Genomic DNA, 16,286 nt, shown 5'->3' with positions numbered 1-16,286 from the left:
CAGACCCAAGACCTCTTATAGATGTTCAGTAGGTCAAGGGATGTCAAGTGTACCGGGCATCTTGAAAGGTGAGATGGCTGACTTTTTGCCCTGAAATAACTTTGGAGTGTGTTTATAAAGGATTCATTTGATCACATGAGTGAGGAAGAATGGATGATTTTATGTTTATGATTCATCGGCTGATTCTGATCGCTATGAATGAAAGTTATGCATGAACAGGAAATTCATGAAGTCTGAGACGAGATGCTCACACCAACTGCATATTGTCACAAATGTGCACTGTGACCTTGATTCCGCCTCCGGTCAACATTCTTTATTGATGCTTTATAGATCAAAAAGATTTTAAGGTTTAGGTTTAGGATGATAAACATTTGTATAACCAGTCGCTCATTTCCTTTAGGGTGATTAATGCTTAGGTTCAGCACTATGCCTCAATGTTGTTTTCCGGACCAATAGTATATATGTATGCGTCTTGTACCAATCAGCTACGTCTAGAGTGATGGAACCACAGTTTGAATTTCATTTTATAATAGGTCCGATAAACCCTTTTCAAACAAACTCGGATAAAAGAGAGAAGCATCTCCTCTGAAAGCAGCTGGCTCAGGCATAATGCAGTTATCAGGCTGTGTTAAATCACAAGGTAACTCATTCAAGCACACCGAGTGACTCGCAGTGACCTGAACTCCTCACCAACAACAAATAGTCATTGTTAAATAGAATCCATCACAACACTTACACTTTTAGCCAGACATTCAAAGTCCAAATGATGGATTATGATCCCCAAATGATTGTCATTATTTACCGAAATATCAATCATGACTCTATGCTGTTGTTTATTCCCAATAAACACAAAACAGAGAAAGTTTGAAGGATTTTCACAGTTCTTTTTTCTAAAACCTTAGAGGCTATATTCCAAGTCATACAATATCTTTGAATTGTTTACTCACCCTTAAGCCATTCTAAACCTATAGTATAAGACTCTTCAAAACAACAACAACAAAAATTGTTACATTCTCTCATCTTTTTTTGTCCATCTTTTGAAAGTCCACCCAATAAAAACATTGATCCACAGGAATCACATGATTTAATCCAAGTTTTTTAAAGAGACACAATTACTTTATATGATGAACACAATTAATTGGTAACACTTTACAATAATTTGACCAATTTGGTTTGTTCTTGTGTCACACAAGAATGTTTGTCTTTAAGCAAATAATTTGGAGCTTCCATTTAGCGTATTTGATGAGTATTGATAAAATACTAAATTAAATCTTTTCATCATAAGTGTCCATGTCTCTTTAAAAAAACTTTAATTAAACCACTTGATTCATATCAACTTTTTATGTCACTCGATACGTCAAAGTTTTAGATGGATGAACTTTGAATGGATTAACAGAAATGTTAATGCATTTTAACTATATACTGTATATATTGAATTTCAAAGAGATGAATGTATTATGACTTGAGGGTAAATAAACTTTGACAAAAAATGTAATTATTGGTTTCAGCCAACAACTGCTAAAAATCGTTCCAATTTCACAACTCTGAAAAGTGAAACCAACACAATCGCCATTTTAGACAAATGTCAATCTGTTCCTCAACATTTTTGGATGGCTTCGGAAGACTTGGCATATAGAGTCATATTAACTAATGAAGAATTCTGAAAAGACTGACGGCTGTGGTCAGTATGAATATTGTATAGAAATGAGCTGCAAGAACATTCAACTAAATCTCTCCTTTTGAGTTTCACGGAAACAACTCTTTCTTTAATGTTTCTTCTATTAGAGCTGTAGGCTGGAATCTCTTCCTGTTATAGTTAAACACAGGGTAAGAATAGACACAAGCTGCTGCTAAGGGGATATGAAACTATGTGAACCTTATAAAGACACAAACACAACATGAATATGGCTTTAAAACTGCTTAATGGCACAAACATGGACAGTCGGGGATAATGAGTAGACTACTGCTACAGAACAACTATCTCTCCAGGGAGGTTTGAGTGTGTAGGGCAAACCCACAATAGACAACAGGATTATGGGTAACGATAATGGCCCAAAAACCAATTTCAAGACTTGTCTTGATATGATCTTTTTGTTAGAAAGCAACAAGAGTCAAATCAGTTTCACATCACTTAGATTTAAATAGCCTCATCTTTGTGGAAAAAAAAGCCAAATGATTAATAGAACTAATAGCATAATCTCCAATAATAAATAACTGGACTGAAAATGCATGGCAAAACTGATGAAAACGCTGTCGACGATCAAGCTCAACCCAGCTAGAATCATTGCTAAGGCCTGTCGGCTAAAGATAGCACATATAGACAAAGGATGCGACACTCTTTCTCTATAGCATGCCACGAAGTGTGCAAAACACACGCTAATTCTAGATCTAATATATTACACGTTCTCTGCATGTTCCAGAAGACTTGGCATACGAGGCAGATATATGCAGCTAAAAACGCCACATGAATGATGGGAAATTGATCACGTCCGGAACCTTTTTCCAGAAAAAGAAATCACATTTTACACAGTGACCTGCCTTAAGACCGTTCGACGGGTAATTTTCTTGGATCGCGTCTGATAAACAGGTTTTTTGTAACAAGCACGCTGCAGCAGATGCTGTGAGGCACTGTGGGAAAATGTCATTTGATGATGTTCGAAAGAAGATTTATAGAGAGGACCTTTAATAAAGAGGATCCATCTGCCAAGCAACCGTGTGTATATGCGTTTCTCATCAACATGTAAACCGATGGACTGTATCATATTTCTAAAGAAAAAAAAATCAGAGGCTCAGGGATGGACTCGATCGAGCTTCGTTTGATGATGGGGATCTCAGAAAGTAAAATATCAGAGCATCTGCAGATATGTAATGCATGGAAGCCCGTTTCCACCACTGAATAAAAAATAAAACAAGGTAATTGCAACTTATCTCACAATTCGGACTTTTTTTTCTCCTCAGAACTGCAAATTCATATCTTGTAATTGCAAGTCAGAATTTCGCAATATAAACTCGTAATTGCAAGTTACATAGTAAAAATTGCAAGTTATAAAGAATTGCAAGATATAAACTCCCAATTGTGTGTTATAAAGTCAGAATCGCGTGAGATAAACTCCCAATTGCAAGTTATAAAGTCAGAATTGTGAGATATAAACTCGCAATTGCTAGAAATAAAGTCAGAATCGCGTGAGATAAACTCCCAATTGCAAGTTATAAAGTCTGAATTGTGAGATATAGTCACAAACGTTGCAATTACGTTTTTTTTTCTTAGAAATTGCGAGTTTATATCACACAAGATATCAACTCGCAATTCTGAGAAAAAAAAAAACACAATTATATAGATAAAAAGTCGCAATTACTTTGCTTAATTTTTTTATTTAGTGGCAGAAATGGGTCTATTGGCATGGTTATAGAAAAGTTTCTACTCATTTATCTTTTTTCCCCATCATCATAATAAACATAATATGGCTTTTAAAATAAAAAGTGCCAAAATTCTTTGATTCTTTTTCTTTTTGGAATAATAGAACACACAGTGATATTTTAGCTGTTAGATCTGTCTTCAGCTCTTAATAGGTCCAGGAGGAAGCGAGAAGGAAATCAAAAGGGTTTCACTTAGGCTGTTACATACAGGCGTTTCAGCCACAAGAGGACTGGCTTGATGGTAAACGGATCTTTTCCGAGAAGGAAAAGAGCAACACATCCCGAAATCTCTTCTGCAAAGTGTCAGAGTTAGGGATATCAGCAGTACTCCAATGTGGAAAAAACTGTTCAACCCAAGGGCAGATGGTTTTTAGATTTCAAAGTCCGTTTCCCATGCAAGACGTGGGGTCATTGTTTCATAGCGATGTACTGGTTCAATCCCAATGTCTCAACTTCCTGTATCCGTTCAGGGATGTAGTTTTGTCGTTTTGTTTAATTCCATCTCTTCTCCTCTGCATAGACTGTCCAATTAAAGCTTGCTGTGGATATGGTTTTTCATTGAGGTCATAGAGATAAAACAAAAAGATAAAAAAGAAAACACAAAGAGGCAGAAGAGAATAAAGTAAGAGAAAGATTCTGAAAGGGCTTCAGGTTCTCATCAGTCCTTGCTGGCACTGATTTGCTGGACAGGGAGGTGCAACTGCAGTGGGTCTCGAAGACGCTTTAGATCCAACTCCGCCTGAGGCACAGAAAGAAAATAAGGACAAATTAATTTGGTTAAAGGAACAGACTACCCCAAAAATGGAGATGTTGGAGAGAATGTTCATGTTGTTGTTTTCCATACAGCAAATCAGACTTCAAAATAAAAAAAGCTGCAAAAAGCACTAAAAAATACTTTTATTAAAGGGTTCTTTAGCGTTCTTTTAAAGACTGGTGGCAAAAAAACTATGTAGAAAGCAGAATCAGACAGTTCTTTGCCTGTATTGCATTATAATTGTTTGCAAGTCATGGATTATCCCACTTACAATCCTACAGAAATATGCTGATGAGGTTCTCAAGTATCATCAATTATTATTGGTGCTCAATTATTAATAATGTTTCTTATTATTATCCAAGTTTAAGCTTAAGTTTTTATTGCTTTATAATGTTCTGAGAAAAAAAATCAAGATTCTTTGATAAATATTATAGGTCAAAAGAACAATTTTGATTAGAAATATAAATATTTAGTATTGTCTTTACTGGCATATTAGTTTTTTTTTTTTTTTACTTTTTCTCTAATTAACCTTGTTTTTGTTTTATTTTGGATTTACTTTGCATCACAAGAAAATAAATTACATTTTAGAATAAATCAAAATGCAAAAAGTTATTTTATATTGTTATAATATTTTATAATTATAATTACTGTCTTCGCTGTATTTTTCATCAAAACGTAAAAAAAAAAACTAAAATTTTGACTGATAGTTTGTGCTTAATTATTAAAAATAAAATTACCCTGTAAACTACAAGTAAACATGAATCAACATTAATACATCTAATCATGTACCCTGGGTCATGCATAAGGTTGTTGTTGTTTTTTTTTGTTATGTTTTGTCTGCACCTACAAAACAGTATTTAGTCAAATATATTCACTGCTGTCCAAGACACTGCTGTATTCACTGTGTGTCCAAGCTAACAAAATCATACATACTCTTCACTGCACTAAACCATAATAATGAACACCACATGTCTACTGAGTATACAGTCTAACAACAGTTTTCTTTTCCTTTGAGAGAATGAAAGGAGTGACTTTTGTGTTGTTTGTGTGTGAACTAGCTTACTTCAGCAATCGCATCCTTCAGTTTGTTGTACTTCTCAATGTCAAAGCATGTTCTCTTCGCTCCCTTATGAAAGAACAGCAGGTACTGCCTATCCCTGGCATCTTGGTAAATATATTCCTGTGGGAGAGAACAACAGCAGAGAGGTCAGCCGGATCTCAGGGACCTTCTGGAATTCCTCTGATCTTCTAGGGCAAAGTGTGGGGATAAAGAGCTGGAGCTGCTCACCTGACGCGTCAGGACGAAGTAAGCATACATAGCCATTGCTGTACCATAGGTGATAAAATACGTGACGGGCTCCATGATATCCCATGAGTATTCCCACCAGGTCAGCCGTGCCAGAATGCCAAACTGTGTGGCCATGTATGCCATCCCACCCCACAGCACCCATGTAGTCCTGCGCTCTGCTTTCTTACTCAGCTCTTCTTTAACCTGAGAAAAGGAGATTTCAAAAGATATCGCAAACATTAAAAAATATAATTGTACCAGCACACTACTGTGCAGTGGCTGTATTTTGCTATGTTTTGAAAGTTAAAATGACAAATCATTCACAAGAATTACTTACGTCTGCCTACATGTTAACATTTAAAAAATAATTGAAACATTTAAACGTTTAATGGGTAACATTTTACAATGAGGTCCCTTTAATGAATGCATTAACTAACATGAACTAAAAATGGGCGATACATTTGTCATAGTATTAATTCATTTTTCTTAATGTGATATATATATATAAAAAAATACATACAGTATATGACCCATTTTTTCCACAAATGTTTATACAGTATGTGTATATATATATATATATATATATATAATGTATTTAGTTATTAGTGCTGTCAAACAATCATGATTAATCACATCCAAAATAAATGTTTTTGTTTACATAATATATGTGTGTACTTTGTATATTATGTATATATAAATACACACACATACAATATTATTTTTAAAATATTCTCATGTATTATTTAGATGTGTACATTTTATATTCATATAATTTATATTCTATATAAATATATTTAATATATAAACATGACATTTTTCTTACATAGATACATGCATGTGTGTCTATTTATATATACATAATACTGTACACAGTACACACACATACATATGTAAACAAATGTTAATTTTGATTGGGATTAATCGTCAATTAATCTTTGGACAGCAAAATCATTTATACACACAAACATTTGTTCATAAATGATAAACATTTGTGTTTAGACAAGTATTATGTGCAAGATTCAGTAAAATTAAGCAAATGTTAATCGAAAATGTGTCAAATTAAAATCAAAATGCACCAGAAGACTAAAGACACACAACTTTCTCCCTTTTAAGAGTTAATAAGCCTTTTTATTTTGCTGTTCTTGTGGAACAAACAAACAGTGGCAAGTCCGTTCGAAAGTCAGTGAGGTTTTCAGTTCCTTCAGTTTCAGTTCCTCCTAAGATTATTAGTGAACTGCTATTGGCCATAGCCTTTGAGAACCTCATCACAAATTATTTGTTAGTTGATACTTTATATACTGTAAATTTACATAATGCAGGGCAAAAATCATGTACACAAACTCCAACAGTTCGTAATACACCATATTGTGAACAAGATTATTTATCAGTGCAGGAATCAAACTCACTTAAAATGCCGACAATTTCTCTGTAGAACTCTGTAGCATTGCTGAACAACAATGGACTGCTGACACCACAGAGTACAAAAAATTTAAAAGGTAATTGACCAAATATCTCATTTATGACTTTATATCACATTTTGCCATTTTAATTGCAACACATACTCTATATCCTGCAACTGTGACTATTTCTTAAAATAGCAACCTTATTTTTTTTGCAATGTGAAATTTATTCACAATGTGGCTTTCTTATAATTGTCACATTCTTATTGTAAACTCTGAAATCTAACAATTATCTTTTAATACACACACACACACACACACACACACACACACACATATATATATATATATATATATATATATATATATATATATATATACATACACACACACATATACATATACATATATACATACATTCATACATACATATATACATATATACACACACATATAATCTCTGAAGTAAAAACAATTTCCACCAGACATGTCCATGTGTGTCTATGGTAATTTGGTGCAAAATAGGTTCAAATGGTTTAAAAACTCCCAGTTTGAGGAGAATAAATTGGTCTGGTGTTTTGTGTTTTGGTGACATTAACCCAAACAGCTCACCTTCTCCAAGGGCTGGAGCTGAGAGTTAAGGTCCTCCAGTCGTCCAATCAGCTCTCTCTCTTTGGTGAGCTGATGCTCCTCTATGCGCAGGGTGGTGTAGAGCTGCTGCACCAAGAGCTTGACATCGTTCAGTCGATCGGCTTCCTCGTGTGGTAGCATATCTGCAAAGGATGCCAACAGAATATTGCAAAGTCTAGCACATAATGACCCACAATGCAATTGGGCACACTCACCTCTCCTGGGCGGCTGCACCAGGTATGTTGTGTCATTAATGGCTAGCTTAAAGCTGTCCATAAGTAAAATGTCCATTCCTGTCGAGGACGCTATTCTTGCTCCATCTATAGAGAGAGAAGGAGGGAAATTACAGGAACGCAATCCTCTCACTGAAAAGGTGATGTAATACAAGAGCCAATCTCAATGCTTAATCACAAAGGTTTCCTGCTTTGCATTAGTATGCTCATCAGGAAAAAAGGCATTTTCCAATCTGAGGTGAAAGAGAAAGGTAAAGACCGGCGAGAGAAAGCTTAAGTGTCTCTCACACGGGAATAATGGAGCTTGAAACAGAGCAGATATGCAGTTTGCACAAAGTACAAATGATTCTTGCTCCTCAATTAGATTAGAAGATGTACAATCAATTAAACATGTCAGAGAAAGCCACACGTTCATCTGCGATTTGTGGATTAAACTACAAAGAAATACTTACATTTGAATTTAAATTTGCCCCAGAGCTGAGAACAATGACTGTGTTAAAACGTACAATACTACACTGACTATTCTTAAAGGGATAGTTCACCAAAAAATAAAAACTGTTATCATTGTGTTATTTGTATACTACCGTTGGGGTCATATGGAACAGAAATCATTACTGCACGAGTAATATGGACTAACATTTCGTGGTGCTTTTTTTGTAGGAATCTCCTTCCACTTTCATTCATTCATGGAGAGAAGATTTAAGAATGGCGTGGGCGATTTATTTGATCACAACTGTCATGTAAGCACCATAGATATCTGGGGAAGCTTCAGCAAAGGGTTCAACCAAAATTCAACTGTTTTTCTAGATTTGGCTTGCGATTTCAGAGATGTTGTGTTGTGCTCTACCTGTGGAGTAGATGGCGACTCGATCGATGCCCCTGTCCTCCGCCTGCAGCTGCTGAAGGAGAACACCCACCGTGTCGCTCAATGGTTTGAGGGTGAACTGGCAGCGTTCTCGTCGGGACGGCAGACGTACGGAGATCACCGGCAAGCCGTTCTGATACACCACTGTAACGTCTGCAGACACAGAAATGGACATTAGATGTATAGTAACCAAATTACCTCTGTATGTGGACAGTGGATGGGTAGATTGCCAGCAGGGGGCAGTATTGTAATGACAATATACGGGGCCCTGTTGAATGATGGGAGAATTCATCAAACTACTGCAGCATTAGAACTGTCCAGTCTGAGTTATGAAATCTCTCTTGAGCAAGCAACAGACCGGCCACCGTGGAGTCAGTGGACGTCACTGTACATCACAGTTTAGTGTCAGTGGTGCTTGAAGATGGTACAGCTCTGATCTAGAACTCTTCGTACACTGCATACGCCAAGAGGGCTTGCACCGTCCCATTTATAAACTGCCTCATTACTGCAGTCGTTATGTTTAATGAGTCTGAGGGGGACCATCATGCTCTGCAGTGAGGTCTGATGTCTGGATGATAAAGTCATCAGGGTGATGCACCTTGTGGATGTGAATTTACCCACATGTCCAGTGACTTTAGAGCTGAAAGAGGATACCTGTAACAATATCCAAAGCAATCTGAACCACGCCATCAAGAGCCATTATTGAAATTTAAATACATAACGTATAAACTTCAAAGCAATTAATTCAAATAAATGCTGTATACCCTTAGAGTTTTGCTATGCAGAAAATACAGAGAGAATCAGACAGTCACTTCAACAATATTTCACTATTTCATTTGATAAAAATATTGACACTCAAAATGTCTCCTCTACAAGCTGCAAAAATAGTTTGGTTAAAGAAATGGTGACACAAATATATATTATTATTGTACATCAGTACAACTCACTTCTCAAATGAGTGATAACAATAATATTAATACAGTTTATTGAAATACTATTTCTTAAGGAACGTCTCAATATCACACTGTTTGTCATCCATGTTTTAATTTAAACTGTAAACCTCAAAAATGGAAAGGGATTATTTAAATTTCATTGTATTACATGTAATACATTATGAGATGAACTGGAAAAAAAAGAAGAAACTCAGAAGGTGGGGGGGACAATACATTGAAAAAAAATCCTATTAGAGTCCTATTTTTGTTACATTTTTCATAAATTATTAAACCGTTAAAGAATAATGAAATCACTTAATTAAACATCTTTTTGTATCATTAAAATTTAATTAAACCATTAAAGGAATCCAGAAAACATAATTTGGGATTCAATAATTTCATTCAAGGCGTGTTTCAGAGAATTACAGTCGTGGCCAAAAGTTTTGAGAATTACATAAATATTAATTTTCAAAAAGTTTGCTGCTAAACTGCTTTTAGATCTTTGTTTCAGTTGTTTCTGTGATGTACTGAAATATAATTACAAGCACTTCATACGTTTCAAAGGCTTTTATCGACAATTATATGACATTTATGCAAAGAGTCAGTATTTGCAGTGTTGGCCCTTCTTTTTCAGGACCTCTGCAATTCGACTGGGCATTCTCTCAATCAACTTCTGGGCCAAATCCTGACTGATAGCAACCCATTCTTTCATAATCACTTCTTGGAGTTTGTCAGAATTAGTGGGTTTTTGTTTGTCCACCCGCCTCTTGAGGATTGACCACAAGTTCTCAATGGGATTAAGTTTCCAGGCCATGGACCCAAAATTTCAACATTCTGGTCCCCGAGCCACTTAGTTATCACTTTTGCCATATGGCACGGTGCTCCATCGTGCTGGAAAATGCATTGTTCTTCACCAAACTGTTGTTGGATTGTTGGAAGAAGTTGCTGTTGGAGGGTGTTTCGGTACCATTCTTTATTCATGGCTGTGTTTTTGGGCAGAATTGTGAGTGAGCCCACTCCCTTGGATGAGAAGCAACCCCACACATGAATGGTGTCAGGATGCTTTACTGTTGGCATGACACAGGACTGATGGTAGCGCTCACCTTTTCTTCTCCAGACAAGCCTTTTTCCAGATGCCCCAAACAGTCGGAAAGGGGCTTCATCTGAGAATATGACTTTACCCCAGTCCTCAGCAGTCCATTCACTATACTTTCTGCAGAAGATCAATCTGTCCCTGATGTTTTTTTTGGAGAGAAGTGGCTTCTTTGCTGCCCTTCTTGACACCAGGCCATCTTCCAAAAGTCTTCGCCTCACTGTGCGTGCAGATGCGCTCACACCTGCCTGCTGCCATTCCTGAGCAAGCTCTGCACTGGTGGCACTCCGATCCCACAGCTGAATCCTCTTTAGGAGACGATCCTGGCACTTGCTGGACTTTCTTGGACGCCCTGAAGCCTTCTTTACAAGAATTGAACCTCTTTCCATGAAGTTCTTGATGATCCTATAAATTGTTGATTTAGGTGCAATCTTAGTAGCCACAATATCCTTGCCTGTGAAGCCATTTTTGTGCAACGCAATGATGGCTGCACGCGTTTCTTTGCGGGTCACCATGGTTAACAATGGAAGAACAATGATTTCAAGCATAACCCTCCTTTTAACATGTCAAGTCTGCCATTCTAACCTAATCAGCCTGACATAATGATCTCCAGCCTTGTGCTCGTCAACATTCTCACCTGAGTTAAGACGATTACTGAAATGATCTCAGCAGGTCCTTTAATGACAGCAATGAAATGCAGTGGAAAGGTTTTTTTGGGATTAAGTTAATTTTCATGGCAAAGAAGGACTATGCAATTCATCTGATCAATCTTCATAACATTCTGGAGTATATGCAAATTGCTATTATAATAACTTAAGCAGCGACTTTTCCAATTTCCAATATTTATGTAATTCTCAAAACCTTTTTTTTTTGGGGGGGGGGGGGATTTTTTTTTTTTTTTACTTTAATAACTTTAGACTTTAATACTGAAAGTCTGATTAATTTAAGCAAATTGCTTCATTCCAGTGGTTTAATTCAATGATATTATTTGGGTGCACATAGTGACTCAAAATTCCTCCATTCCATAATGATACAACTAATTTAGCAAACGTTTGCAGATACAGGTGTATAAAACACAGCAAAGGCTCATCTCTGTTAATAATGTGGACAGTGGAACACCTGCACAGCTACATATAATATTCTTTTGTCATCTTCTAAGCAACAGAAAGTTATCCCAGAAGTAAACATGCCATTTAAAATCTCAGTAAGAAGATACATTTATAGTGATAACATTCAAACTTTCCAAGACTACCAGTTAAATTATTTATTTTCTTAATACTTGTGTTAAACTTGTGTTTAGTGAATTTCTCACTCAACTATATGTAATATAATATATGAAATATCCATCCTCTAGCTCAAACTTTAGAGCATGACATTAGCAATGCCAAGGTCATGGGTTCAATTCCCAGCAAAAGCAAGGAATGACTAAATGTGTACTTTAAATGCAATGCATGTCACTTTAGATTAACGTAAATGTAAATACATTCCTGAAGCATGATCCACTGGAAATTGCTTTAGCCTTTATAGCTTTTATGGTTAGCAAACTATCTACCTAATGTTAGTTAATTAGGGATATTGTAGTATTAAAGCAGAAAATCCAGACTCAGTTAAGTATGATACACTAAGGATGTTAAGTACAAATTCTTATATTTTTGTCACTTTGTCTTTTCATCCAGATTTTCTAATATTTACCTCTAACCAAATGTTTGTTGTGCATACTGTATGGATGGTTCAAGGCTTTGAATGCTTTGATAAAAAATTCTGACATGTCTTTGGAGAAAAAAGGATCAAAAACATGCTTCTGAGGAAGGTATTGATGTATTGAGCCCTGCTTTGTAAGCCATATCAATGATGCAAATACTTACAAGTTTTTGCATGTGTTTAAATGAATTTGCACGAATTTGAGCATGCATTTGAACGCTCACCTTCTGTAGCAGCAGGTGAACACAGTAGTCTTTGACCCTGCCATGAGGGGGAGCACTTCCAGCTCTACAACGAAAAGAGAGAGAACGTTGAATCTTATTAAGCATTACAGCTACACAAAACACATTTACTTCTTGCATGACTGAGTCTGTTTAAATGGTTGTAGACATTCCCCATTTGTACAGGCTTGTCTGACTGCAGAGCGTGAGATATGATGGCACTGAGATCACAGATGGGCTTTTTTCATTGTGAATAGTTTCTGTATGTGATCTAGAACAATCCTTTAGGGGATAAATGGGAAGGTTTTGTCTTCACAATATGTGTATATACAGAAAGACAGAAAGCACTGATTCATACATTTATAATGGCATGAACGTGAATAAGTGGGGCGTAAGTTGTTCAAACTGGTCATGCAAATTCAGCGCAACAGGAAGGTGCTAGGTTTGAAAATGACTTCTGTGTGAGCGGTGTCTGCCCTACACTATCAACAATGAAAAAGTTTGGTAAGGTGATTGCACCTTAAGGCATAAGAACATTGAAAAAACATGCAGATAGTAAAACCCATGTCTCGTCAGTTGGGTGTTGTTTCTGAATTGAGAGGCAGCCAGAAGGGAACCACATGTTTTAAATCCAGGGAAAATACTTCACATTTTCCACTGCGCCTCTGGAGAGCACAATCACCAGAGAAAGAGAGAGCAGAGAGAGAGGGGGTTGTGTCCAAACTGAATGGAGATTCTATATTCAGATCATGGGAATTAATAAATAAATAAACTTTTCCTTTCACCACATTATGAGCACACACACACACACACACACACACACACACACACACAGAGAAAGAGAGAGAGAGAGAGAGAGAGTTTGCAGAGTTATCAACAGCAGCAGAAGTGTATTTGGGTGTAGAATGTCCAGAGATTTGCAGTGTGGTCATTTCAGTGTTGAGGTGAACAGGTCTGATCCAGACTCTTCTGTCAGTGTTTCACAGGCAGCTCCATGTCTTCCTGAAATAGAGCTCTCAATGCTTTCCACCCACACATCACGCATCTACACACTGACTCTCCTCCCACACACACTGCCCCACTAACCTGACAGCACTCCAAAATACTCCACAGCATTTACACACACAGCTGATTTACTCGCATTGTGTCATTTATGGTAACAGTTGATGGTTCAAATAAGGAACTAGTGAAGAACAAGTCATGAACTATGGGCACTTGGTTTTCCAAGTAGACAGTTTCTGTAGTAAATTTGCTTTAGCTAAAAGTGACTGTTTACATCTGTGAGCGAAGTTCTCTTTCCACTCCTACTGTAAGCAAATGACTCACTGTACTGTAGCACCATGACCTACATGCTTGCGTGTTAAATACAAGGGGCCAGCCGCCGGTTTTACCAGCTCTTCAGAAGTTACAACTTAGCCTAGTTTTGATGTATTATTAAATATTTGTGTGCCTTTTATTTTGAGAGGACAGTGGAGAGATGACAGGAGAGTATTGGGTGGAGAGAGATGGGAGCGGGATCAGCAAAGGACCTCACAGAATTGTGGACAATATTCAAAAATCTCTGAAATTTGAAGGGCAAGTGCCAAGGTTTTCCTGCTGGAAAATCGAAAAATACCATGATAAATAAATGACAAAGTTCTGTAAAGATTTTAATGATACTTGATTCATACAATACTAAAGCAATTATCAGGTTATGTAATGTTGCCACTATGGTCTGAAAATAAGTGAAATTTTTAGACTAAATTTTTAACTGGCCTATTTACTATAAACCAATATTTTAAAAATGCACTTTACATCATGTGATAAAAAATAAAATAAAATAACATACACAGACACCCAGTCTGAAAGCTGTTTGGAATGGATGTGTTGTATCTTATAACAGGGACATTGTTTGGTGGGACTCATTAATAATATTAATACTTCACAAAAGGCAGGAAAGGAACGAAATGGTTAATTTATTAAAACTGAAACTTTAAATGTGGGAAAAACACTGATTTGAATTGATCTTATTAAAGAGTCGCATCCACTGACACTACAGACACCCTGCAACTGATGAAGGTCCATTTAAGGTGTTTCCCGCTGCAGTGGGAAGTAGAAGTCATAGGTCCATCTGATCTGAAGCCCTATCGGTCATCACAAACACAGTGTTTGATTGCAACATGTCAATAAAACAGCACAGATGCAATGCCAGTGCCAATCAGTGTTCTTCGACACACAAGAACAGACAGCACAGAGGTGTAAAGGAGTTTAATGAGTGAATGTGCTGAGCCTAAGGGGGAAAAGGAGACAACTGGAGGTCACTGCAGCTCTCTGTACACCGTTTAAGTGCAGATTTCAGATGAGAAGTGTCATTAATTAGTAATGAAGAGATAACGAACCAATCCCTCCACAGAGGGTGATGTCTGCTTTCATTATTACGACTGAAATTGTGGAGAGGTGTCAGGGGCATCAGACAAGATCAACCGTCTTTAGCTTTACCCAAACAAACAAAGTGAAGTCTCAGATTCCTACAAAACAGACGAATGCATCCTGCACCTAAAAATGGCAAGAGCCGTCTGAAATCGCCTGATCCAATCTGATAGACCTGTCGTCTATGCAGTTTCTGGAAGTCAAGGTGAACTGGCTTTTAACAGCCTGTCAGGAAACAATGTTCCCAAGCTGCCACATTGAGAGCTTCTGGAGAAGAGCTAGCAGCTAGCTTTGCCCTAGCATACAATAACTTTTTTTTTTTTTTTATCTTTCTGATTTAAAACACTCTTGCCATTCATGTTACTCGATATCATCAAGTAAAAAGCAATAACATATTATCCTTACTCAATTGAATCATTACCATATTACCAAAGGTTCTTACACTTTATTTGACATTGTCCTTGCTATAGTGTAATTACACATTTAAGTACTGAGTAACACTAATTAACTACATGTACTTACTATATGGTTGAAGTCAGAATGAGAGTTTGGTTTAGAGATAGTTGCATAGTTATGCATAATTTATAATTCTTAAGTGTTACCATTTTGACAAATTTTTCAAGGTTAAAAGCAAAAATAATGAATAATTAACTAATCTACGTTTCACATTTTCATGTATAGTATATACATGTTTATATGTGTAATATACCTGTTTTTGTGTTGTTGTTTTCGTTTTGATACTATTAGACATTTTACAACCAGAATTAACTTTGCCTTTTCATAAACAGATCAGATTATCCAATATTTATTATTAAGATGTTTATTGGCCTTGACACACAACTGCAAACCACTTAAGGATTTCTTTTCAAATGAATATTCTTTATAATGATACTAACCTGACATTTAACCCTAAATATGTACCGTGTTCCACTTCTTTGATTTCTGATTTTGGCTTTAGAATTCACTGTGGTTATTCAGTCACTCCCTTTCTCTTTAGAGTTTCATATGCAACACTGGCTATTACAACGTAGTTGAGCAGAGTTCAGCTTTGTGCGAATGAGGAGCGATGCAATGTGGCAACTACCAACAGGAGCGTCTGAGATCTGCCTGGAACCTGGATTTGAGTAGGAACGCCTACTAGAAACCATCAGCAGTGCAAGCTGATGAACTCCAGACACTTACTGAAGAGATACTGTATAAAGAAATTAATGACTACAGGGGCTTGTGCTGTTGCTTGCTTTATTTCTGTAGAGTGTAGGTAGTTCAGTTGCTGTTGGCGAGGATCTGCACATTGTTGTTACTGAAGTAAGACTAATGGGTTGTCGTTCATGTAGAGCAGGAGA

At 36.6% G+C, this 16,286-nt stretch overlaps 1 protein-coding gene across 1 annotated transcript in view; it reads right to left on the bottom strand.

Annotated features, from left to right (window-relative positions):
- Positions 1 to 3,881: 3,881 nt before the first annotated feature.
- The window catches only part of mcu (mitochondrial calcium uniporter), an 88,581-nt gene continuing 76,176 nt past the window's right edge, over positions 3,882 to 16,286 (bottom strand). The window contains exons 3-9 of the mRNA XM_059566786.1: positions 12,538 to 12,601; positions 8,570 to 8,740; positions 7,705 to 7,809; positions 7,472 to 7,632; positions 5,460 to 5,663; positions 5,235 to 5,351; positions 3,882 to 4,156 (exon numbers count right to left, since the gene is read on the bottom strand). Of these exons, the coding sequence (XP_059422769.1) occupies positions 4,076 to 4,156; positions 5,235 to 5,351; positions 5,460 to 5,663; positions 7,472 to 7,632; positions 7,705 to 7,809; positions 8,570 to 8,740; positions 12,538 to 12,601 (903 nt within the window). The 3' untranslated portion in view covers positions 3,882 to 4,075. The remainder of the gene's footprint in view (positions 4,157 to 5,234; positions 5,352 to 5,459; positions 5,664 to 7,471; positions 7,633 to 7,704; positions 7,810 to 8,569; positions 8,741 to 12,537; positions 12,602 to 16,286) is intronic.

This window comes from Carassius carassius, chromosome 14 (genome assembly GCF_963082965.1).
Source record: "Carassius carassius chromosome 14, fCarCar2.1, whole genome shotgun sequence".
Taxonomy (NCBI): domain Eukaryota; kingdom Metazoa; phylum Chordata; class Actinopteri; order Cypriniformes; family Cyprinidae; genus Carassius; species Carassius carassius.
Note: the sequence above shows the minus strand (reverse complement) of the source record. Positions and strands in the feature narration are given on the sequence as shown.